The sequence below is a fragment of the Eublepharis macularius genome, chromosome 6 (genome assembly GCF_028583425.1).
Source record: "Eublepharis macularius isolate TG4126 chromosome 6, MPM_Emac_v1.0, whole genome shotgun sequence".
Taxonomy (NCBI): domain Eukaryota; kingdom Metazoa; phylum Chordata; class Lepidosauria; order Squamata; family Eublepharidae; genus Eublepharis; species Eublepharis macularius.
This window is the reverse complement of record NC_072795.1, coordinates 100,099,043-100,124,627: the sequence shown is the minus strand read 5'-3', so window position 1 is coordinate 100,124,627 and position 25,585 is coordinate 100,099,043. Positions and strand designations below refer to the sequence as shown.

Genomic DNA, 25,585 nt, shown 5'->3' with positions numbered 1-25,585 from the left:
ATTGCTAAGCTGCTTAATGATGGTAAAGCAATAAAGAATAACTTAGAAAAGTTGAGACCTGAAATGCCCTTCTCATCACATTTGCAAGACAGCATCAACTGCAAATTTTGAGACTGTAACCACTTGAGGTTATGTGATTTGATCAGCAAGGGAAAAAGGAGTGTTTCTCAGCTGAGTTGTATTACTGACTTATTTAATAGGCCCATAATTGCCTGGAGGGATCTAAAAGGAGTAAAATGTTTTCCGGAAGGATCCAAACCAGAAAATTAGAAGATTTCTGTAACAAATGAATCATCACAGTTTTGTGTTTCTACAAAATCATAGAAGTCACTGGGAAATCTCAGTTAAAATAGAATTGAAGATATGCCTAAAGGTATTATAATAAGGTGCTGCATAGCAGAAATCAGATTCAGAAAGCAAAATTCTAAGGTAAGACAAATATTTAAAAAATCAATACAACAGTTGGAAAAATTGGGCTGCAAAGATCAAACAATGTCACCGGAGATGTCAGAACAAAGATCAATTGAAAATCCTATGTAACAAACACCATTAACATGTAGCCAGTATAGTAGTGACTGCCAAATTGCAGATGTTAGTAGGCAACATATTTATCCTCCTCTCATTGTAAATTCAGATGAATCAGACCTTGAGAAAAGTAACACCAAGTGAGAGAAAACAATTAAAACTGATTTCAAGGTAGTGACATCTGGAAATGTTACAGATTTCAGCTTCTTATAATTTGCTACATTGTGTTTAATGTAGCAAATGTAGATAATCTCTGTTCATGAGGACCTGAAACCCATGTCTCAGCGAGGGAGGAAAATGGCTTCAGCTCATTGGAATCAAGCAATGCATGCAATTTGTATTACTCTGTACAACTCTGATGTTGGATTGTGGCCTTACTGTTGATTTACATGAAGCCTGGAGTTCCATGAAAACAGTCTGTGAGCTGTGTGAACAAGAGCTTTTTAGGGGCATAGAACCTGCATAATAAGTGTTACCCTGAAGAAGAGAAATGCTAATTTTCACTTCTGTTGATTTTTCTTCATTACCTGTCTGCTGCATCAAAAATTTTGAATAATTATTTGCTGTCTTTTTTTTTGAAACTGACATTTAATTTGGAAGGTGTTTTGGAGGGAATTTTACAATCAGGGTGCTATCACATAATCAATCATTTTACCTCCAAACATGAGGAAACCAAAAAATAAGGCCTTTGCAGAAGACTAAGGGTGTGTGCACCCAAAAAATTACAGTTGCTCTATTTAATGTTTTGCATTTAAGCAGGTTCGGATCTAGGGTTGCCGGCGCCCAGGGCAACCCTAGTCCGAGCCCCTGCATGCGTGCGTGCGCGCGCTGCATGATGATGTCATTTTGGTGATGTCATCATTCAGGGTGGAGCAGCGGAGGTAGCATGCGGGGCTGGGAAGCTGCCCATGCCATTCACCTGCCCCGCAGGACAGGGGTGAATGGGCCGCACTGCCTTTTGCCTGCCCTGCAGTACAGAGGATGTGTGGCAAGCTGGCCACCCCCTGTACTGCGGGGCAGGTGAAAGGCAGCGCGGGGGGCTGTGAGGCTGCCCACGCTGCTGCCCGCATGCTTCCAGCAGCTGCGATGCTGCCCGCTTGCTCCCGGCAGCTTCTCCCGGTGCCCCCTCCCTGGTGGTGCCGGTGGCAGACTACCCCCGCTGCCCCCCTTCAATCCAGCCCTGCATTTAAGTACTTTAGATTTTATTTCTGGGTTCTAACTTGGTTTTTTTTTTAAGTTGCTGTGAGTTTAAAAGTAGGCATCTGAAGAAAGAGGAAGGGGTCTGGATGGGTGAATGGAATGCAATCTGGTTGGACTGTAGCTGTACACTAATGGGCAGAATGAACTGCAGTTTTAGTCAGAGAGCTGAAAGAAAAATATTCATTCTGGTCAAAACAAACAAGCTGTGGACAGCCTGAGAGTGCCTCTGTGTTTCTGAGAGATAATATTGATTTCTGCAGGTAAACTGTGTGTAGCCTCTGAGAGATTCTATGACTGTGTTTCTGGGAGAAAATATTTATTCAAGTTAAATCAGGCAACCTGTGTGGAAGCCTCAAAGGGGTCTTATTCTGCCAAGTTCAGTGAATCTGTGTGGTGTTCTGAGAAATTCTGTCTAAATCAGGCAAATTGTATGTGTACTTGGGGCAGTCTGTGTATATCTGAGATAGAAATTATTCTATTTAGATAAGACAAGCTGTGTGGAAAGGTCTGAATGAATCTATGTGTGGATGTGAAAAGAATTGATTCTGTTAGTGAAGACCTGTGAGGAAAATTACTTTGTGTGACAGACAGTGCAATCCTATCAATGAGCTTAGACTGGAGTAACTGTCCTTAGGATTCCATTGTAAGTCTGTGGAAATATCTTTAAGATATAATTATATCAAAAACTGCCAAGCTTAAGAACTGAAACCAATGTGATTATAAAAAATCTGCAGTCATCACACTAATGCACTTATAAATAAATTCTATTTTTTGTTTAAGAAAAAATGATCCTTTTTTACCTCGCCTATAACAAGCCTTTCTATATATTATCAGTTAAACTGAGGAGGTCTAAGGCAAAAGTCTTTGATGGCAGTGAAAACCTTTTGACAGAGTCAGGGAGCTAGCAATATACAGGTCACTCAAACACACAAGGGAAGATGTTCTCTAGGTAAAGTAGAGAACACCAAAGACTTGCGTGAGTGGAATTAAAAAGTGTGTTGGCTGTGATCAGAGCCCTTATGAGATATAAATTTAAGTTAATGTAAGGCGGAGCTGAATTTAAGGTCCAAAGCTAAAGGGTTACAAAAAGGAAAACAATAAGACAAAATTTTTTAAAACAAACAGCAAATCATTACAGAGAGGGTTCAAAAATAAGTAAGTTGTTACAATTGGGATCTGGGTTTCAGGGATTTAAAAAAATCAATATCCCTGATATCTGGGTCAGATTCTCTAATCTGGTTAAAGAACCCCACATTTATCCAGCCATTATTCCCTGAGGGGGAAACTAACTGGGGGAGGGGGCAGGGGGATATATTTCAAGCAACACCAAATTTGCAGAGGACCTACTCTTCCTGTCCACAGTAGTCCCCCAAGTTTCAGGAAGACTGGACCCAGGCAGCCCAGTTCTATGGGCCCTTGAACAAGGTGCCCCCAGCCACTCTCCATTGTTTCCTGTAGGAGAGAAAACTTTTCTGAAGCTTTCCAGGCAGGGGGAAACCTTAAGCAAAGGTAACCCCTGGCCAAAAATCTACTCCCAAATGCAATTCCTACTCCCAATGCAAGCTGAACCAACAAAGCCCAACAGAACCAAACTACAGCAAGGGAACCAAGGTCAAACAAGAGAACCCCAATGTTAAACCAGAGAACCCCAAACTGAAGAAAGGGCCAAATACACACGGTCTTCTGCAAAGTGAGGGCCATGTGGCTGAATACTCTGGCCCATCAGAGTTCAGCTCCCTCGATCCAATCTGGGATTCTCCAAGGCCATAAATCCATCTTTTTAGCTGATTCATTAATCCCAGATTGCACACTCCTACAGAAAACATTAAAGATTAAGCAGATTTCTACAAGTGCAGAAGATCCTATTTATATCATGAGCCCAAGAATTTAGGTCAATCCAGCTTTAAATGACAAATTATATACCTGAAACTAAACAGTAAATCTTTAAGCAATGGAGAAGTATGAACATTTCTACTCATTCTAAATAATATCTTATCTACTGCTCTTCTAGACAGATTAGTGCCCTACTCCGAGCAGTGAACAAAGTCAGTGTTATTATCCCCACAATATAGCTGGGGAGCTGGGGCTGGGCTTACCCAAGTCTACCTACTCAGCTCATGATTCACAGCCCAGCCACATAATCACTATGCTACAACATACAATGTCGCTGTAAGCTTGTGAATCTGTTGGTTTTCAAATTATATTATCAGGGCACAGATAAATGTGCTTTGAGCCACAAGCATTGTTTGGATGTCCATATGCAATACTGGATCCTGAAGCGCTGCAGATCAGATCATAAATGGGAAGGGCAGACAACACTGAATTTAAGTTTCCTAGTCAACTGTACAGCCTAAGCAACAGCATCTCTGTTTTGCATGGATTGAGTTTTAGTTTATTAGCCCCAGTTGATTATTCATTATAGACACTGAATGTCATTAATATATTGATAGTACCTCACTCAAAATCACTAAAAGATCTCCCCTTGCATTTTAATGTCAATGTTAAATAGTATGGGGGATAACCATATGGAGCCCCATAACATAAACATCATGAGGCAAAAAAAATTGACTCCCAGTACTATCTTCTGTATTAAATCCATCTATAAAGAACACAGTTCACATTGTCACTAATTTCTATCCTGCAAAACTGATCCAGAAAGAAATTTTTACCATGGGGTAGTGTCCCTCTGGGAACTAAGCAGCAGTCCCCTGGTTTTCTTGGCCCAACCAGAAGTACCAGAGGACTGGTATAGTCCTTCTTTCAGCCTCTATTGGCAATGCAGGGACCAATCTCTCATTGCCACTAAAGGAAGCATGTTCCATATCCTCTACAGGGGAAGGAACCCAGACAGAAAGGCAAGTGAGGCCAAGTATATGCCAGGCTCCTATCAGCCTAACTCGTTGAAAGTTAAGCCTCATTCCAAACTGGTCCTCGCTTTGACAAGCAAGACAGACAAAGGAATTGCTGGCCCATGCCCCCACCCCCAGTGAACAGCCAGCCAGGACTGGTGAACACAACCCACAAGACTATTAGTATTTGACCAAGGTGTTCTGTAAGTTGAACAGTCTGACATTAACACTGACTTGACAGACTGGCCAATGAGTGTATACTGTGGTAATCTTTAGATAGACAAAAGTAGGCTGTTAATGCTGCCTTAGATATCAGGGGCCCATTAAAGCACAAGGAGCAAAACAGAGATATTGTTATATTTGCAAAATCTATGACCCAACAAAGTACAGAAGAGTACAAGAATAAATCATTTCTGGTAAAGTATTCTATCAATTTTTATTTAGTGAAGATTTTCTTGTTGAATTTGTAAAGGTCTAATTCATAGAATACTGGAGTAGCATCAGCATAGCTTGAGTCCATCCTGATTCAATAACATCAGGAGCTCCACAGAAGTGGATATTGTTCCTTTCCTCACCAGCATTGCTGTCACTTAGGGCTGGGAGATGATATTATGGGAATGCCTCTTGTTATTTATTCTGATTCACTTTCTTCCTCATCACAAATATTATTGGAATGGTGTGGGTTCCAGCTACAGAAAAAAGGCCCCTAATGCCTCTTTGATATCACGTGTGTCAAGATTCCCAATGACCCCTACTGGTGGTGGTGGGTCTGACTCCGATGGGAGGGCGGTGCACGAGTCTGTCCTTCCTTCCTTGCCAATGGGCCATCTGGTTGGCCCAGTCCTGATGTTTCGTGGCCTGTTAAGGGCTCCTTTGTCAGGCCTCAGAAAGGGTGGGCCGGATATGGAGATCGCCATGTGTGGCCACACCTCTGTGCCTCACCCCGATTCCTGCTGCTTACTGGGTCCTGCTCCTGCCCCTCCCTGAGGCACCCTATGATGGCTCTCCAGGGCCCTGCTAGTCACGAGTGCAGGCGAATCCCCTCCTTTGTTGGGCCTGGTCACTCCTGCCTTGTCTGGGGGGTGGGGCCCATGGCTTGGGGCCAGGCTGTTGCCTGCAGCCCCTCTGGCTGGGCCATGTTGTCCTCCATGCACCTGCACCGGTGTTGGGTCTTGGGCAGCTTTCCCTCCCTTCTGCCGATGTGCTCCTTTCGAGGAGCTCAAGCTGGCATCTGGCATGTGGGCTTGGCAGGCTTCCTCGCTGGGCTGCTCCGTGCTGGTCGTTTTCTCTGTCTCCTGTCAGTGTGAGCACAGGGATGTGGCAGCATCTGCGGCTTCCCAGCTGAAAGTGGCTTGCATTGGGGGCCAGTTGTCTGTCCCTCCATCAGGTGGGTAAGTGCCAGCCTGTGCAGCCTTTGAGGCTTCAGGATGGGGGCTAAGAGTCTGTGGGGTGCCGAGAGGCTGACCCTGGACTACATGAAACATCTTCAAGGTTGATTGTAATGTGTAGACTAAATAGTCTTCACTCCAAGCTTCCAGATCCTGAACCACTGTTGAAAAAATGAGATATGTGCATCAGATTGCTAATTAATTGAACTAATTAAAATGATTTGTATTTTTTCTAGGGATTGCTCTTATACTATGACATTATTGAATCGACTTTTGATAAGACAAAGCTGCCAAGCCGAAAAGTTGATGCTTTAGATCATTTTCAAAAATGCTTTGCAATTTTAAAATTACACAAGGAAAGAGTGGATCACAGCAGATCTGTGATTTCCAAGGATTCAGCTGAGGAAGTGAAAGACTGGAAAGCAATCCGAGTGGATCTGGTTGTAACTCCTTTTGAACAGTATGCATTTGCTCTGTTAGGGTGGAGTGGATCAAGGGTAAGTAATCTCACATCATTCTTATTTATAATGTAAGGTAACCTGGTGCTCCCTGGTTCTGAAAAAAATATTTCTATGTATTTGTTATTATTTCCCCTCTTTCCGAGGTGAAACAATCCTGGCAAAACAGAAGTGCTGTAGTTATGGAGGTAAACTGAGCCAGGAACAGGCATTCAATTAATTCTGGATAGGTTGTACTCCCCTTAAAATACAGTTTACAGTTTGGGAGTGTTCCTGGATGCCCCACTAGTCCATAAGCAGACAGAAGACACTTCTTCAGGTGTCTTATAGATGCTACTGGACTCTTGCTCTTTTCTACTGGTTTACCAAAATGTGGCTATTCCTGGAGATGGTGGACCTGGTCAGTGTCATATGCCTTGAAACTTCTAGACTGGATATGGTAACACATTCTCCATAATGCTACCTTTAAAAATAGTCCAGTAATTTCAACAGGGTCAAAATATAGGAGTTAGAATGGTAATGGGAACTTGAACCATCTTGTACCAACTATGTTGGTTCCTGTTTTGTTTCTGGAGTTAATACAGAGGCTGGTTTGGACCTCTAAAGCCCTAAATGATTTGAGCCCAGAGTATGTGAGGGAGCACTTCCATCTGTATCCTGAGATCATCTGAGGTGGCTTATTTTCATAGGTACACTTGCAACCTGCTCTAGGGCCTTATTGGCAACAGCCTTTGGAACGCTATCCCCCAGGGGCTACATTTGTCCTGTTTCTGCAGGCCTTCCAGTGTCTAGGTAAAGGTAAAGGTGCAAGCACCGAGTCATTACTGACCCATGGGGGGATGTCACATCAAAACGTTTTCTTGGCAGACTTTTTATGGGATGGTTTGCCATTGCCTTCCCCAGTCATCTACACTTTACCTGCAGGAAACTGGGCACTCATTTTACCAACCTCGGAAGGATGGAAGGCTGAGGGCTAAACTACAAGTGACAAATGACAGGTTGGACACTTGTCAGCTTCCCTCAAGTTTTGATGGGAAATGTAGGCAGCTTGGCAGAACGTTGGACAAGTGACAGTTGGACAGTCTGTTGGACAGCAGTCAGAGAGCCAAGCTGTAAGACCAGGATGCCTACATATCCCATCAAAACTTGAGGGAAGCTGACAAGTGTCCAACCTGTGTCATTCGTCACTTGTAGCTTGGCCTTGAGTCAACCTTGAACTGGCTACCTGAACCCCGCTTCCACCAGGATCAAACTCAGGTTGTGAGCAGAGTTTGGGCTGCAGTACTGCAGCTTACCACTCTGCGCCACTGAGTACAATTTTATTTCAGAAGGCCTTTTCAAATTAGAATATTGTCCTGATTTTTAAAATGTTGTGCTATAGGTTCTTGTTGTATTAACGGTTTAAATGTTTATTGTGTTAGCTATAAATATGCCAGTGCTTTATGTTGTTGCGAACTGCCTTGAGCATATTTAATGGAAAGGTAGCATATAAATATTACAAACAAACACAATGGGATATGTGAGAGAAATTGCATAATCTTATTTCTAAAATTATATACACTGCCTGCCTGTATAAACCTCATTCAAAAAAATAAAATTCTCAGTTTTGTAAAACTGCTGTGTACGTTATGATACAATCCAAGTTGTAGTGTAGAATTAGAATACTTTAACAATACAATTACAGATCACAAGGGGAGACTTGATATGAGCCCCTGAGGGAAGGCAACCAAATTCTTTTTTACAGTGGAAATTTAAAAGGCTCTGTGGCAAACAACAAGAAACAAAGATTCACTCTTTTTAGTAAATTGGAAAAAAAATAGCCAGCAGCAGACCACCACCAAAGAAACAAAAACAAGGAGAGAATGTTAACAAAAAATCTGATGACCAGAATAGGATAGAATAAATGATCCTTTTTAAATATCAAAAAAGCACAAAGTAGATGTCCTCCTTTCTCTTGAACTTTGAATAGTTAGTTGGACATGTTCAATGGTTGAGAATCCATCCTGTAACATAAAAGAATGCATTTGCAATTGCAACAAAACATTTTAATTTGAACCAAGGCACATGAAAAACATTCTTTTACATCCCAAGTGGGAATCATATGCAAAATATTTCTACTGTTCAGTTCATAAGGCTGAAATGATGAGAGCTAGAAACATACCAGTACCTTTTTTAAAAATGAAAACTAGCTGTGTTTAAAACCTTCTAAGGGAATAGATGCATATGAAAACAATATCCTTGAACTTTTTATAATTGTATTGCTGGCTTCTATGCCTCTTTAATCAATGTGTGTCTGAACTGTAGCTGAAAAGAGGTGTACAATGTGGAGAGAGGGAGGCAGCAGAAGAGAAGGCAATCTATCCCTTTAGCAGTCCTTTCCAGATAGAAAAGGAAGTGTAGATTAAGCCTGAACAAACACTGTATGAAGTGTGTTCCCCGGCAGCGTTTTTTAAATGCCTTTAGACAGGTACCACTAAGCACTTTGCAAACTTTTGTACTCACTGAAAAAGTGCAAACACCTCAGCTTTTGACTCAGACAAATTGGGTGAGTCAGAAGCAAATGGAGTCCAGTATGTGTTTAAATTAAACCATCTCTTCTTATAAAACTATAACAATCAGTGAGGCCATTAGTATCAGACAAAGCTAATGTGATATAGTATTGCATGTCAAAACTCAGTCCCTCTGGGTGAGCATCCATTACGATACTCGCATGAACTGCAGGCTACATTCATTACAGGGAAGAGGGTAGTGTATGATCACAGTTTCATATTTCTTAATGTTATCTGTACAGCAATACAGATACAGGGACCTGACAGACTTCCTTGTAAACCGAGACTGTGCTTTCTCATTCTTTTAAGGCCAGCCTAATGAGATCTGCCTTACTCTTGTATTTCGAAATCCATTTTTTTTTGCATAAACCAATTTCAAGCCTGAGCATTGTATGTTTCAACATAAGTCTCTGGTCAATCAGATGCTATGAAGGAATTTTGTACCTGCAACTGAAAATATCATGTCTTTTTAAAAGAGCATCATTTAAGCAGGTTTGAATGTAATATATTCATTTTGGATGGTTAGTCTAACATTGAGACTGTTTATGTGTTTGCAGCAATTTGAACGTGACTTGCGGAGATATGCCACCCATGAAAGGAAAATGATGCTGGATAACCACGCTTTATATGATAAAACAAAGGTATTTCCTGTTCCCTCAAATGCCACTTATTCATGCAATTACCTTCACAGAATCATAGAATCTTAGAGATGCAGGGGATCTTACAAACCATCTAGTCCAACCCCCTGCCCAATGCAGGAACAGCCTAAAACATTCCCGACAAGTGCTTGTCCAGATGCTGCTGGAACACTGCCTATGAGGGGGAACCCACCACATCCCTAGGCAGCCGATTCCACTGCTGAATTATAATGTTAAGAAGTTTTTCCTAATGCCTAGCTGGTACCTTCCCTTTTGTAGTTTAAACCCATTTTTGGAGTCCTATCCTCTGCTGCCAACAGCTCCCTTCCTTCATCTAAGTGACAGTTTTTTAAAGACTTAAAGAGAACAAACATGTCTCCCCTCGACCTCCTCTACACCAAACTGAACATTTCCAGGTCCCTCGGTCTTTCCTTGTAGGGCTTGGTCTCCAGGCCACTGAGCATCTTGGTTGCTTTCCTCTGCACCCGTTCCAATCTATCCACATTCTTTTTTGAAGTGAGGCCTCCAGAACTGCACACAATACTCCAAATGGGGCCTGGCCAACGTGGTATATAGTGGGACAATGACATCCTGTGATTTGGATGTTATGCCTTTGTTGTTAATACACTCCAAGGTTGTGTTCACCTTTCTGCTCCTGCATCACACTGACTGCCCATATTTAGCTTCCCATCTACTTGTATCCCAAAATCTTGTTCACACGCATTGTAACCCAGAAGTGTATCCCTCATTCACTATGCATGATTTGCCTTTTTGTTACCCAGGCAGAGAACTTGGCACTTATCCATGTTAAATCACATCCAAATCTGCCCACTTTCCCAGTATGTTCAGATCTCGTTGAATTCTATCCCTATTTTCATGGGTGTTTGCTACACCTCGCAGTTTGGTGTCATCTGCAGATTTAATGAGTAATCCCTTCACATCCTCTTTCAGATCATTTATAAAAATATTGAAAAGTACTGAGCCCAGAACTAAGCCCTGTGGCACTCCACTGGTCACCTTCCTCCAATTAGATATGATGCCATTGATGACTACTTTTTGGGTGTGATTATCCAGCCAGTTCCCTATCTAACTAAGCATCCTAGAGTCCAGTCCTCCATATCACCATGTCTCCATATCATCCATGCTGATTTCCCCATATCACCATGTTGACCTTCCTTCTGAGCATTGTCTGTTTGGGTTTATGCTTGTCCATAATCATATCAAATGGTAAAATCCAAGCCTTCCAGCAAACACATTTCTATTATATCTTCTAATAAACCTATAATTGCTATGTTATTTGGAAATCATTTAATAATTACCCAGGTAGCTCAGAATTAAGACAGAATATATGGATTTAAATAGGTTTGTTTGGGTACCCCAGTAAGGCTACCAGCTTTAGCACAACCCTACACTGCCTCTCAGCTTGGTGCAGCTGTAGTGCCTTGCCTTTCATGTTCTGCAGAAGTCCATTTCCAAGGGAGTCTGAGCCTTCCCTCATCCCTCCCTGCTATAAAGCTGTTAGAATTTGGCTGATGACATTCAGTACCAAGGGACTCTCCTCTCCAAAATCCTCTGGTTGTAACAGCTGATAAGTGGCTGGCTTGAGTGAGCTTCTGTCATCAACAGGTGCCTCCAGGTGCTTGCCAAATTCCTTTACCTCCATTAAGTAACCTGCACCATTCCTGCCAACCGTCCAGACTTCCATACCTTCCAAATTTCTTCCAAATTCCTGTATGTTCAGCTCCTGTCATAATCACCAGTCACAAATATTCCTCAGATTGCTTGATGGTTGGATCGAGTGAGCACTGAGCCATTAATTGGAGTTCACTGGGCAGCTACATGTCTAGCACAAGTGCACACATGACTGGCTTTTGCGCTTGCATGACACAGCAACGGAGCATGCGAGCTGTATTTTCTCCATGGCTGATTCAATACTAAGATTTTTCTTCCCATTTTGGGGTTCCATTTCTGTGGTGGAAAGCTCCCCAGATAATTTATTCAATTATTTAAAACATATATATGCTGCCTCCTTTCCATCCCAAATAGGGTTAGGTGGAAATAGGATCCCCGCGTCCCCATTTCTTTCCATTTGAGTGCTCTGTTTCTGCATTAGAAATATCCCCACCAAGTATGTGTTTTATAAATTTCTACCTAATTTTGGACTGCATTTTAGCATATGACAGCCCCCGATTGTGTACAGTATGATTTTTCCCCATGTTGAGACTTTGTTTCTGTGGTGGAAAGCTCTCCTCTCCACTAACTTGTTCCTGAAATGCTTCCATGTTGGGCTCCATTTCTGCATTGGGAACCCTCCTGCTACAATGAATTTCTTCCAGGTTTGGTTCCATTTCAGCACTGAAAATTTCCTTCACTGTCTTCCACTTTGGGTCTTTGTTCCTGCACTAAGAAACTCCTCCTGCCCCATCTGGTTTATGACATTTTAAGTGTAGGCTATTTTTGCTAATCAGAAACATTTTCAACACTGATTGAGGCACTGTACCCTCTCAATATCTCTCTTTTCCAGGAAAACAAGTGTTGGCTTATCCTCTCATTGCACTGTATGAATATGTAGAGGGTTTCTAAAAATGTTGTGGTATTGTGCCACAAAGCAAACAAAAACACATGCCCCTCAATAACATGTCCTCCTCCAGGTCTCCACTCCACACCCTCTCCTTCCCAGATTCTGAATAACTTAGTTCATCAGGATGCTGGGCACATTTCTTAATTATGCATGGAGATCAACCGATTAGTACAGCTAGTAGCAAAGAAGCTACTGCATAGATGCCAACTGGTCTATAAGGTGTTCATTAGATTTGCCATGCCAACAAAGCAATCAGTTCACCATAATTACTCCCCATCGAATATGGTAAGTTCGCCTGGCAAACTCATTTGTAGTGAAGTATGCAGCATCTTTAGCTGTGTCATGACTCGGCCTGTTTAACTAAAATGACCTCATATGTGGTAGTATGAAGCAGGTATGAAGGGTCCCATCATGACCAATCCAGTAGAATCCCAAAATATTCTTGCATGGTTCCGAAAGGTGATCAAAAAATGCCAAGTCCTGGTGGTGGGGTGGAAGAGAAATAAACACCGAGGAAAAGCCTGGGCATGAAAGGAAGAGCCCACTTAAATAATCGTTCTCATGCTTCTTGACCATTGGACATAGTACAGGAAGATTTTTCTCTGCTCTGCTTAACTGAGCGCTTCATTTCTGATGCTATTCCTAATGCACGCTCTGTTTATAGGACAAGAAAAATTAGAAAGATTCTGGGCGGGGTGTGTGGCTAAATAAAGATAGTTTTCATGACTTTCATGAAAAATGAAAGATATTATTCATGAATTAGCTTTCATTGGTGACCACTGCCCTAGAAGTATTTAATTGAAGAAAACACAGGAATACTCAACTATGCACTACTCTGTTAAGCGGATCAACCTGCATGTTTAAAAAAGAAAAAAATATGATTAATTTTATGGACCGAAGGTCTGATTCTATATAAAGTTGATTCATGTATGCCATCTTGACCACATTCCTCCAAAATGATATAAATGATCTGGAAATTTGGAAGGAATACAATTTTCCTAAATAGACTGATACTTTTAAAGACATGCAATTCTCTCCTCTTCAGTGTCAAACATAGTATAATTTTTTTCAGCTTAATTTTAAAAGATTTTTTTTCTTTTGCAAATGCATGCAATGGAGCTGTTATTTTGAGGAGAAGAATGCATAGGCTGGGAGGGGGTGGGTGGGAATGCATTCTAAAATGAATATGAAATGAAATGTAATGTGTAGTTTGACTCTGAGAGCTGTGATGACTTCCCTGGTTACACTGTTATTGTCATTCCGTTTCCTTATTAGCACCGTTCATACAATTTTCATGTTTATTGCAGTAGATGTGGGGAAATTGTGACAGAAATGGGCCCCAGGTCTTGAAGTCCAAAGAATTACAGTCATCACTTGAGCATTTTTGTAATCCTGCTGTCTCATTTTTGCTTGGGGGTGAGGTCTTTAAACCAAGGCCTGTGCCCTTGCTTGCTGCTGTTACCTTGCTTGTCTCCAGTGTCTGGAAGAGAATACTGCACCATACTACTTCTCCTCTTGTTTGCCACCAAGCCCTGTTCTTGAGGCTTCAGTCTAGAAGGGGAGGGGATATCCAGCACCCTCTTCCTCCTCTTCCCCCTCACAGCAGAGCCCTCTCACAGGAAGTACTCCCAATGCCCATCTGATGTAGCCTTGCCCCTATCAATTGCTATCACTCACTGCTACAGCTGCCTCTGTTGGCCCACCTGCTGTCCCAGGCACCAGTTCAGAGGAGCTGCCAGTCAGCCAGAGGTGAATCCTCTGTTCACTTACAAAATTAGCCACATATACTTATTAAGAGACTGGAACTTTGGGAGTTTGCACATTGCCTGAAATGTGATAGAAGAATCCCAGTCCACTGTATCCAAGGCATACGTTGTAGTACAGCCCTAGACATGCAACCATATCTTCAGAAGGAATCTTGACAGGGAAAAATGATGTTAAAATATCAGTGTGGATCAATGATGTACACTTGCAGATAGAACAAAATGAACAGCTGTTGCATCTGGGGAATTGTTTGAAAGTTACACTGCGGAAAGTGTTTCACATCCTTGTTTTTTTCTACAATGATTACTCATGTACTTGCAGCATGCATCCTTTTCACAAGACAGAACTCTAGAGTGAAGTCAAGTGCAATTATAAAATAAATATAATTTTTTTCAGTGAGGTACTCTGATTTTGGAGGGCACAATGGAGAAGGGGGAAATCTTAGATCTCATTGGTGTTAAAATGTATTAAATGGGATTTTTCAAGTATATTATAATTATATGGTTGAAAGGGAATTGAATTTTCTGGTCCAGTTTTCTGAACTGATGATAGATCAAACTGATGATAGATCATTCTTTTCTAAGTAATGTTGAAAAAATATCTATGTTATCCAGATCAGAGTGCCACAAGCAAAGAAAGACCTAATTTGTATCGTAAGGAATATGTTTAATAAAGCATGGAAGCAGGTAGTGCCACACAATATGGCAGAAATTAGCAGCCTCATTAGCTGCAGAGATTTGGGGGAATGGTTTCTTCCCAGTTCCTCAAAACATAAACCAGGTCTTAAGGAGTACTTCACATTTTGTAATTTTTTTGGAGGACTCTTTAAAGGGAATTGAAACCTTAATGACAAAGTTGAAATAATTTGGTGTAGTGGCCAGTTTTAAGGTTAATAAGCAGAAGACAAAAGTGCTAACTAAAAATATGAAAATACAGGACCAAATGAAACTTGAGAGCAAAACAGGGTTCAAAATTGAGAAAAAGGTAAAATACTTGGGTATTACTTTGTCAAATATGAACTGTATGTTTTTCCAAAATAATTATATTAAGACTTGGAAAGAAATAAAAAGGGATATGCTAAGATGAGATAAGATTCAATTATCGTTGTTGGGAAGGATAGCTACAACTAAAATGAATGTCTTACCTAGAATATTATTCCTATTACAGACAATTCCAGTATTGACAACTGAGGTACCATTTAAGCAATGGCAGAAAGATATATCGAGATTTATATGGCAAGGCAAAAAACCTCAAAGGTTAAATTTAAGGTTCTACAGGATGCAAAGTAAAGAGGAAGTTTGGGTCTACCAGATTTGAGATTATATTTTGCGGTTAACTGTTTGGTTTGGATGAAGGAATGGATACTGTTATACTATTGGACCTTGAAGGGGTGGCATGGGTATCTATGGTATGACAAAGTTAAGGCCAATGCAGAGTTTAATAATCACTATGTAAGGCGTGAGTATGGGATACTCTGAGAGTATGGAATATACCTCTCTGGTTGTCATCACAAGAAGCTCATTTTAGAAGGGAAATGGTGAGTCCACCGAAATGGTTAATTTATCAGGACTTATTGGAAATCTCTCAAGGCCAAGTGAGAGTGGTGAATCAAACCTGGCTCTCTTATATTGTAGTCTGACACTCTAACCACTACACAACACAGGTTGTTGCCTGTGACATCTTTTTCTGCATGTATGATGAAAAAATGTGTGAAAATTGTGAGGGGTCTTTTTCACTGCATATCTGTGTATTTGTGTCTTAAAAATATAAGAGGGGCTTAATCAAGCTGAGGACTTTAATGTTCTCCCCTACTTAATTCTGAGATCACTTCAGGGCTTTGAATAGCCATAATACCTTCAGGGTTAATTGGTGCACGTATGATGATCCACAATTATATTAATTCTATGAGAGTGCATTCTGCTCTGGGATACAGATGGAGTAGAGAGGCAGAGCTAGTATTAATGCCTTAACTAGTCAGGTGGCTGAGGATAAAGGGAAAACTGGTCATCATGAGACCTTCTTTCTACTGAGCCACTTTTGAAGCACTGTTAGTCCCACACCTGAACCCAGGAAGTGATGCCACAGTGGACCTCCCTAGCTTAGGGCAATATATACCCCTTATTAGACAGTCCCATGCAATGAAACCTGAGTGGATGGTTGTGATCTCTGCCATTTATATGAGATATACGAGACAGCTACCCGAGTCCCAGGAAAGATGCTGCCAGTAGGAGCAGACAATATTAAACTTGATATCTCAGTGATGTGACTCAGAATACAGCAGCTTCAAGCCTAGTGCCAATTTTGTTTAGATATTATATTTTATAATGAATGGCATGAGTACTTGCTGTATGATGTACAGTGTAGGAAGATTCTTAGAAAAACTGCTATGTTGTAGTGCTGCAAAGTTTTTCCCTGTAAAGACATATCCCAGGAGTCCTTGACAGTAGTCCAATGAAAGTTTTCAGAGCTCCTGTCCATGTCTAAACTGGTAGCCCACTGAACTGGAACCTTTACATTTGATTTTACAGAAAAGTCTGGCAATGGAAGCCTGTTCACTTTGTGAAATGCACGACATCATCACAAAGTGGAAGAAACTTTCACATTGCTACTTTCACAGACCATCATAGAACTACATAAGACCTGACAGTCTCCATTTATTCACTCACCATGTCAACAAGCATACAGCTATTCAAGGGGACACAATTTAGGATTGCCAACGTTGGCCTGGAAAAATTCCTGGAGATTTGGAGGCAGTGCCTGTGGAGGAGTAAATTTAGAATTTGTGGTGTACCATACAGTTTGCTCTCTGAAGCTGCCGTTTTCTCCAGGGGAATGTAACTCTGTGGTCTGGAGATCAGTGGTAATTCTGGGATAACTAGGCCACACCTGGAAGTTAGCAACCTTGGACATGTGGGCCTGTATCCTGCCATTCCCTTCAGCCAAATTTGAAGTTTTCCTCCAGCCTAAGGAGGCTTCTCCAACTTAAGTGGCTTTTTCATACAGGAGGAACAGACAACATCTTCAGCTCATCCCAAGAAACAGGGAGGAATGTGACACTAGGCTACTCCAACCTGTGCAAAATGCAGGGGCTTCAAAAGCAAAACAATCTGATACTCCTTCAGAGCAAAAACCTGACAGGCACATGGTGAATAAGTCCTAAGGATATGCTCAAGGCAGCACAAAACACCACAGAGACTGATAGAACACTTTTCCAATAACAAAACAAAAATCCATGCTTCTCTTGTTTATAGGTTCCCCCCTCCCATGTTTGATGTTATCAAGTATTGGTGGTATAAAGAATAGTTTGTTGTGTTTGGTTAGAAGAAAGTGGGAGATGTGTGGATACGCTTCCTTGAAGAGATGGGTGGGAAGAAACACCTAAACAGAGACTAAGGGTAGGAGTAGGGTTGACAGGTTCCCCTACCCCCTGAGCGGGAGTGTGGGAGGCCTGGCACTTATCTGGTGATCTCTCCTCTGGAAAGTGATGTCATCGCACAGGCCACATGCTGCCCTGGGAACGCTCCCGCACTCTGCAGGAGGCTGAATCAGGCTTGATTTGGGCCCGTTTAGGCTGCTGTGGTGAATAGGAATGCTGCTGTGCTATGCAGTGGCTCAATTTGGGCCTGATTTGGGCCACTGTGGCATGTGGGAGTGCTGTTGGGTGGTGTGAGGAGCCTTGTAGTGCTCCTACACTTAGCAGCGGCCCAATTTGGCCTAAATCGGGTTGCTGCTGAGCATGGGAGTGCTGCTGAGCTCCGCAGTGGCCCTGATTTGGCCTCCTGCAGCATGCAGGAGTGCACTGTGTGACCCAGGAGTGCATCCCGGGAGGCACATTACCTCCTGCTGGCCAGGTAAGCAGGGGCAGGGGTGAAGGGTGGGAGCGGCAGATCCCCCACCCTCAGCGGGGGACTGGCAACCTTCGGTAGGAGTGTGGTTATCAGGCAGTGAGCTTCAGCAGAAGAAGCAGAAAGGCTTTCAACAAGTGGAATCCTCAGGTTCATAATGTTAATAAAGTATTGTTAATTATAGAATAATGATTCCTACATAGTTTACCAGCCAGATAACACTATAGAGTCATACTGTCAGAGGCTATTGGGAAGCTCCAGGGTTTCCTAGTACAGTCCATGTGTCAGTCAAAGCCATATCCCACATAAACACAATGCAAAGCTTCACAATTGATAGAGGAGAAAACAGCATGTGAACTCATCACAGAATTTTTGAAGCAGATCCTTGAGATATAAATAGGGTTGCCAGGTCCTCCTGACCTCCTGGCAGGAGGTGGGGGACCCAGCATCTACCTGGTCTGTCATCCTTCTGAGCCCATGCGATGATGTCACTTCCAGGAATCGTGCCGGATCGGACTGCTACAGAGCATAGGAGTGCTCCCCCACTCTGCAGTGGCCCGATCTGGGCCGATCCAGGCCAACTCAGGCCTGAATAGGCCCGATTTCGGCCCAGATTGGGCCAGATCAGGCAGCTGTGGAGTGTGGAAATGCTCCCCTGCTCCACAGTGGCCAGATCTGACCTGATTTGGCCCTGATCTGGCCTGGATCGGGCCTATGGGAGCGTGCCGCACCATCTAGGAGCACGCCTCCGAGAGGCCTGTGCCTCCCCCTGCCAGCCAGGTAAGTGGGGGAGGGGGGTGGAGGGTGGGAGCGGGGGGATCCTCTACCCCTAGCAGAGGACTGGCAACCATAGATATAAAGCATGAACGCACTAGGCACATAAAGCAAACACTATGTTAAAACAGAACTGCATGTAAGAAATATAATGTCTAAATATGACCTCAGAGCAAGTTGGCCCAGTGCCTAAAGAGGTCAGAATACACCTTTGCCCACGACAACCTGTAGTTCTTCTCAGTGTATCCTACAGTTAACACAGGAAAGAAGGAAATAACGCGAATGTTTAACATAGCAGTAGTTTCTTATGTATAACATAAATGGATTAAATTATTATTCTATTAATGTTCCTGCAGCAAATACTATAAAACTGAGTCTTAAAAAAAAAACTAGCTCAGTGGTATTTTAAAGAGACTCTAAAGTTAAAATCTCTTACATGGCTTAATAGTTCTACGTAGCTTCATTTTATGTCTTTTTCCTCTAGTTTCTAAATGGCTGGAGCACAGTATTTGAAATGTCAAAAAATAATGTAAACTGAATTACTTAGTCCTCTTCTAGCACACACCAGGCTTATACATTGTTAGTTAATTGCCTTCTAAATTACGGTTTGTTGTGGTCTTACTGAATTTCAGCCATTGCTTTATGGCAGCTCCACAGCAGTTTGCAACTCTGCAAGTCCTTTGAGACAGATAGCTTTCAGTTTCAACCAGTGCTCTGGGGCATTCTATGCTCCAAATAAATCGGAACATAGATAAGTGATGTTTTTCTTTACAAATTCTATATTTTGTCTGTATCTTGTGGGTAGTTTCTTTAGTTACCAAATATTTCATAGCTAAGCACAGAAGTGACTGTTGTGCTGTTCTCATAATGCATTTTTTTTTAAGTGACAGGGTTGGGAAAGCCTGCTGCAAAAGCACCCTGGAATTGTGAGGACAATTTTCTGGGGGCAAAATCTGTGCTTTTCACTGAGAGGAGGCTCCCCCCACACAGCTGCTACTACTTTATCCAAATGGCTTCATTGGGTCATGTAGAGTAGTTTAATATGAGCCAACTAAGCATCTTGAGACTCTTATGTTGAATTGCTCTCTATTAATGGAAAGCCCACAAAATAGCAAGTTCAGAAGAGAAGCTTGCAATCTCCAGACTGTGGAGATAAAACATTTACCATTGTTTGCTTCCTTTGTTTGTACCAGGTTTGCCAAGCCCTAAGACCTACACTGAGCTTGTTGCTCTTTGTAAGGCATATATTTTCCCAAGTCCTTTTATGACCTTATGGAGGTTTCATTTTTTAAAGTGAGACTAAAAGAAAGGAAAGGAAAGTGAAAATATTGCAGTCTGTATGGTTGAGCTTACCAGCTTGCTGAATTTGGGGTGATATTTTAAACAATCTACATATTCTCATCAATAGATTTTTGAGATGAGAGGGTGCTGCTTTTTGTCTCTGCCAAACTTAGCCTTTGTGATGGTTCAAGAAAAGGCCTTGGTATCCAAAGAAGCATCCTATTATATGAAAGGCTAAGCGTATGCAAGACAACTCACTTCCTACCGTGATGTGCCTCCAGAGGGCACTATTGTGGAAGGAAGCCCTGATGAGGCAGCCAGACCCCTAGAGAGTGTGCCACAGTGGAAAGCCCAGGCTGAAATCAGGAGCGGAGCAGGTGGCAATGCTGGCCCTCCGCCTTCACCAAGGTGTGATCCAGAGCGGAGCAGGTGGCAATCCCCCCCCCCCCCGCATTCCCCCAGCTGGGATCAGGAGTGAAGCAGGTGGCAATGCCCGGCCCCCACTTCACCCAGCTGGGATCAGGCATGGAGCAGGGGGCAATACTCTCCCTCTGCCTTCACCCAGCTTGGATCAGGAGTGGAGCAGGTGGCAATGCCCACCCCCCCGCCTTCACCCAGTTGGGATCAGGAGCAGTCCCAATAGCAAGCAATACTTGGGCAAAGAAATTAATCATACCATAAATACAAATTTACAACAGTTCTCTCTTATATTAAAGTGCTCAGTGCAAAATGTATAATACAATGTAGATAAATTTACAAAGTATCAAACATACAAAACCTTACAGAACCGTCAATTTCAATTGATAATTATAATCAATGACCGTATCCCTTTAAGATAGTCTTTCAATGCAAACTTGAACATTCTTATTTTGTACATTTATTCTTATCCTTAAGCGCCGGAGACTCCCATGTAGTTGACTGTTCTGCGAGCAGATACGGATTTTCTGTTGCAGGCTAAGAACTGGGAGGAGGAGATCCAAATGGTCTCGGCTGCTCCTCTCGTCGCCGCAAACAGAAGGTAGGTAAACTGATGTACTCTAAGTCATCTGAATATGATTCTTCTTTATAGGTGGACTCCAAAGGAAGAAAGAAGAGCCCCAAGCCCCCCCCCCCTTGCCCTACAAGCTGCCTGCTAGATCATTCAGCTTGTTTCTTCCCACACACTTCCTCAGGGGCCAGCCTTGCTTCTACCCATGCAGGAAAAACTTCACAATCGAACCAGAACAATTCTCACATGCAATACATTTAGTGCACCCCAGGACAGTCCTATAAATAGCACTGAGCACTTTAATATAAGAGAAAACTGTTGTAACTTTGTATTTATGGTATGATTAATTTCTTTGCCCAAGTATTGCTTGCTGTTGGGTCTTCCATTGATCTTGGTTACGCCTCTGTATATGGTACAGGGATCAGGAGCAGAGCAGGTAGCAATGCCCGCTCCCTGCCTTCACCCAGCTGGAATGAGTAGCAAAGCAGGTGGCAATGCCCGCCCTCTGCCTTCATCCAGCTGGGATCAGGAGTAGAGCATGAGGCAATGCCGGCCTTCCTTCACCTGGCCTAGATAAGGCGCGGAGCAGGAGGCAATGCCTACCCCCTGTTTAAACTGCCGGGCAAAGCAGATGGCTGGGTGAAGTGCTCCCCCCACTTCACCCAGCCAGCATCTGGCACAGAATAGAAGGCAATGCCCGTCCCTTCTTCACCCAGCTGGGATCAGAAGTGGAGCAAGTGGTAATGCCCCCCCCCATTCACCCGGCTGAGATCAGGAGTGGAGCAGGTGGCAAAGCCCGCCCCCATTCACTCTGTCAGGATCAGGTGCAGAGGAGGTTGCCATGCCCGCTCCCACTGCCTTTATCCAGCCAGGATCAGTGATGGAGGAGGAGGGAATGCTGGCCTGCACACCCTCCCCTTTCTAGAGCCCATTATATTTTTTCCACAAAGAGTTTTGTTGCTAGTCACACAATGTAAGAGAACCTGGTTATTCACATTTTACCACTGCCCCTAGACTTGTGCATAGGAGTTTGTTTCATTTCTTTTGCTCTTGTAATTAATTTTGGTTTTGGGTTGTTTCATTATTGTTTCTTTTGTTGTTGTTTTCATAATTCTGTTTCATTACTACTTCCCATAGATGTCCATAAATCTATTTCTCTTTTTGGTATTCCTAATAAGTAGCTCAGATGTCTTTTAGCTTGCCACCTGTTCTGCCAGCTTATATCTCTGCCTTGGTAAGGGAATATTTCAAGGATAATTTTGTTTGGTTTAAAAATCAAGGTCTGTTGGCTCATCTTAGATCCCCACAGATTTCAGTGGAAGACATCCCCCACTCAGGTTTGTACTTCCGTGGGTTTCCATCCAAATGGAACGAAACTCAGGTGGGTGTGTGTGTAATATTTCTCAAGGATACCAGCACCATTTTTCAGAGCTACTGAAACCATTGTCTCACCTTCATGACTCTAACAGACAATTTATTGAAACTACCAGAAACTGCCATGTAGACATCTGGATCTGTGGAACAGATGCTAATCCTTAGTCATGCTTTTGTGACCTTCTAATAAGGAAACATTGCACACAGTCAGTGTTCAAGTTAGGCATACTTGCTGATAAGTTCCCACATAGACTCTTTGGGAGGAGCTTTCAAAGGTCCAGTTTCGACATGGATTCTGCATTTGCACTAATCTGCATCTCTCTGTATGTAAAGTGCCCTCAAGTTCCACCTGACTTATGGTTGCCCCAGCAAGGGAGCTTTCAAGACAAGTGAGAAGCAGAGGTGGTTTGGTTTGCCGTTGCCTTCAGGGCCAGTGCGCCCATAGAGGCCAGGTAGGCAGTGGCCTCAGGCGCGAGGGCCCTGGAGAGGTGCTGGAGGGGGTGTTGGGGAGGGAGGCGCGCGCCGCGGAGCTGGCGTGGCTGGCCCACAGCTGCTGCAGCCAGCCAGCCCTGTGCTGCTGCTGCCGCTGCCGCCACATGCCCCCAGCCGGGCACAGCAGCCACGAGCCGCTGCCAGGGCAGCGTGCGGAGTGCAGAGCAGCCTCCGCCCGCCACCCCAGCCATCGGCTGGCGAATGCCCTGGCTTGTGCTGCGCAATGATGTCATCGCGTGATGACATCATTGCGCAGTCCTTGGCGTGCACGCGCTGCGACTGCATGTGCGGGGGGATGCCGCAGGCACCAGAGACCCTGGCACCGGCAGTGCTTGCCTTCTTCTGCAGAATCTTCCTTCTTGGTCTCCCATCCAAGTACTGACCCAGCTTAGCTTCCAAGATCTAATGAGATCAGGCTATACAATGTTGCCTTACCTCCCCAATCTGAATTTATTTATTAACTAAGGGGTTTTTTTGTCCCACCCATTGTCCATAGAGCTCAAGGTAATGTTAATAATTCCATGGAGACCTCATAGCAAACCTGTAAGGTAGACTAGGCTGAGAGAAAGTGACTGGTCCAAGATCCCCTAAGATTTTGGACAATTAACCATGATTTATGTCAGTACACATGTAATGAGACACTGTGTTTTAGTGCTGCAAGGGAAGGGGTGAGATTATGCCATGAAAAGGAAGAATGAAGGAGAAGATCACACATTAGGAGGCTGGCTTGAGCTCTGAAGCCCATCATTCCCTGGGCCAGTTTACTGGGCCTTTTCCATTGTAGCACCTTGACTGGGGAATAATGATACCTCTTCAGTTTATCTAACACTAACTCACCTGTTTACACATTACAGAAGATACAGGTTGGATCTGGGGTCCCTACTGTGTGTAATAGATATGTTATGGATTCTTCTCAATTCTGGTGCCCAATCTGGATCAGAACTTCAGTGCATGTGGAGAAGGAGCATTAGCTCTGTTTACCTCACACCATTTTTCTCAACCTGCCATTGGCCTCTTGGAGAAACCCATGTGTACACTCAGGATAGAAAAATGACACAGGGAGGGTAAAGCCCCTTCTTCACACATGCTTCCGTTGCAGTCTGAATTGGGCACTGCATGTATGGGAACTGAGAAAAGCTTGCAACTCTCATGTGATTGATATATAGGACACTGAGCAGAGACACTGGGCCCAACCTATGTACTCCACAGTGTGAAATCAGTGGCATATGTTACACCAGATTGGGACTCCCAGCCCCAAAATGTGTACTCCATGATGTGGAAATTGGCCCAGAGTTTGCTGAGTTTTAGGTGGTGGGCCAAAATATGTCTATTTCCCCAGGCCTTCATCAGTGGTTTTCTGCTTTTATGGAAGCTGGTCTCTGTTGGTTTTATTGCTTCTCATTGATGATATAAATTATTATTCTGACAGCTTTTTAGTCTGCTTATTTTCTGAGAAGGTTCATGTATTTTGATTTAGTATGGTCTGCTTATATAACGTTCCTAAATATTGAGGGGGTGTTGTAGAGAAAACCTTTGTATGCAAGCTGCTTCAAGAGCTTTTTCCAGTGAGGTAGGATATACACTTTACCTACCTACCTACCTACATGTGTGTATGTATGTAATTTTGCTTTTATTTCAGGCAATCACTCCTACGGTTATAATAAAAATTCCTTGCTCGCCTCAGCTAGAAACATGGAATGGAATTTAAAGTTGAGTTTTGAAAGTAGGTTTGATGATATGGTTGATATTTATCTACTCCTGGTGATTATAGCAAGCTAATGAGAGACTGAACCTCAAAAGAAAATATCACTGCTTCGTTTTTCATGTATTTATCTAAAATATTTATCATGGTTCTTAGAGATGCCCGTTAGGGGCATGTTAGAAAAGGATGTTTTTGGTTCTGACTTGAAGCATTAAATGGAAAAGGCAGGTTGCAGAAGCAGGAAAAGGCATATGGAGACTTGAGGGGACCACATGTGCTACCTGGACACAGCTAAAATTAGAAGGAGCTATACAAACCTGTGCATGAATCCAGAAAGCCTGGAGAACTGACAGAGCAGAAAGAGCACTCCTGAGACTTATGAATATTGCTCTTAGTTTATCCACACTTTACCCTCCTGCTGAGGCTGTCTGTTTCAAACAGGAGGAGCTGGGTTGATTCTTCCAGAATGTTGGTAAGAGTTCAGTAGAGGAACAGTCTCCAAAATCAGCTTGTCAAAGCAGGACTGAACATAGCAGGTAACAAAAATGAGCCACTCATGGGAAGCAACAAAGCAAAAGAGTCAACCATTTGCCTCTTTGATGCCTCTCAGATAGGTGTATGAATGAAGGAGGTCTATGAGGTATCTGGAGTCAGGCTACTGGCTCACTTGCCACTCAAGTACTCTTACTGGAGTTGCTTTCTCCCTGCTCTGGTGGAATCAAGCTCTCCTCAGCTGTGCGTACCTCCAGAGTCCAGACAGCATACAATGCGGTGATGGCCGTCCTGTGGTTATGAGGGTGATATTGAATGTTTATAGTTGTTATATGGTTCTGTTGTTTTATCATAATTTTAGACATTGTTGCCTGCTTTGGATCCCAGCTGGGGCAAAGGCAAGATTGGCAATATTTTAACTAAATAAATGTTACTCAGTTCTTAGAAAAAGAAAGTATTTAAAACACTCAGATGGACGATGCTACTGTATGTTAATGTCATACATCTATGCATGTAATGTTTATATGAGAAGAAGAGACTACCATGTACCATATGGGGAATACTTGCAAACATTCCATGTAACTTTTAATTGGTGGTTATCTGTGAGCTCGATCATGGTAGTCAGTCTTATTAATCACATTTTTTCTCTTGCCCTTCCTCCAAGGAGCCAGAATAACACGCATAG

General features: G+C 42.9%; 1 protein-coding gene across 1 annotated transcript in view; it reads left to right on the top strand.

Annotated features, from left to right (window-relative positions):
- The window catches only part of DNTT (DNA nucleotidylexotransferase), a 205,346-nt gene that overhangs the window by 163,741 nt on the left and 16,020 nt on the right, over positions 1-25,585 (top strand). The window contains exons 13-14 of the mRNA XM_054983605.1: positions 6,199-6,459; positions 9,527-9,610. Coding sequence (XP_054839580.1) covers positions 6,199-6,459; positions 9,527-9,610 — 345 coding nt within the window. The remainder of the gene's footprint in view (positions 1-6,198; positions 6,460-9,526; positions 9,611-25,585) is intronic.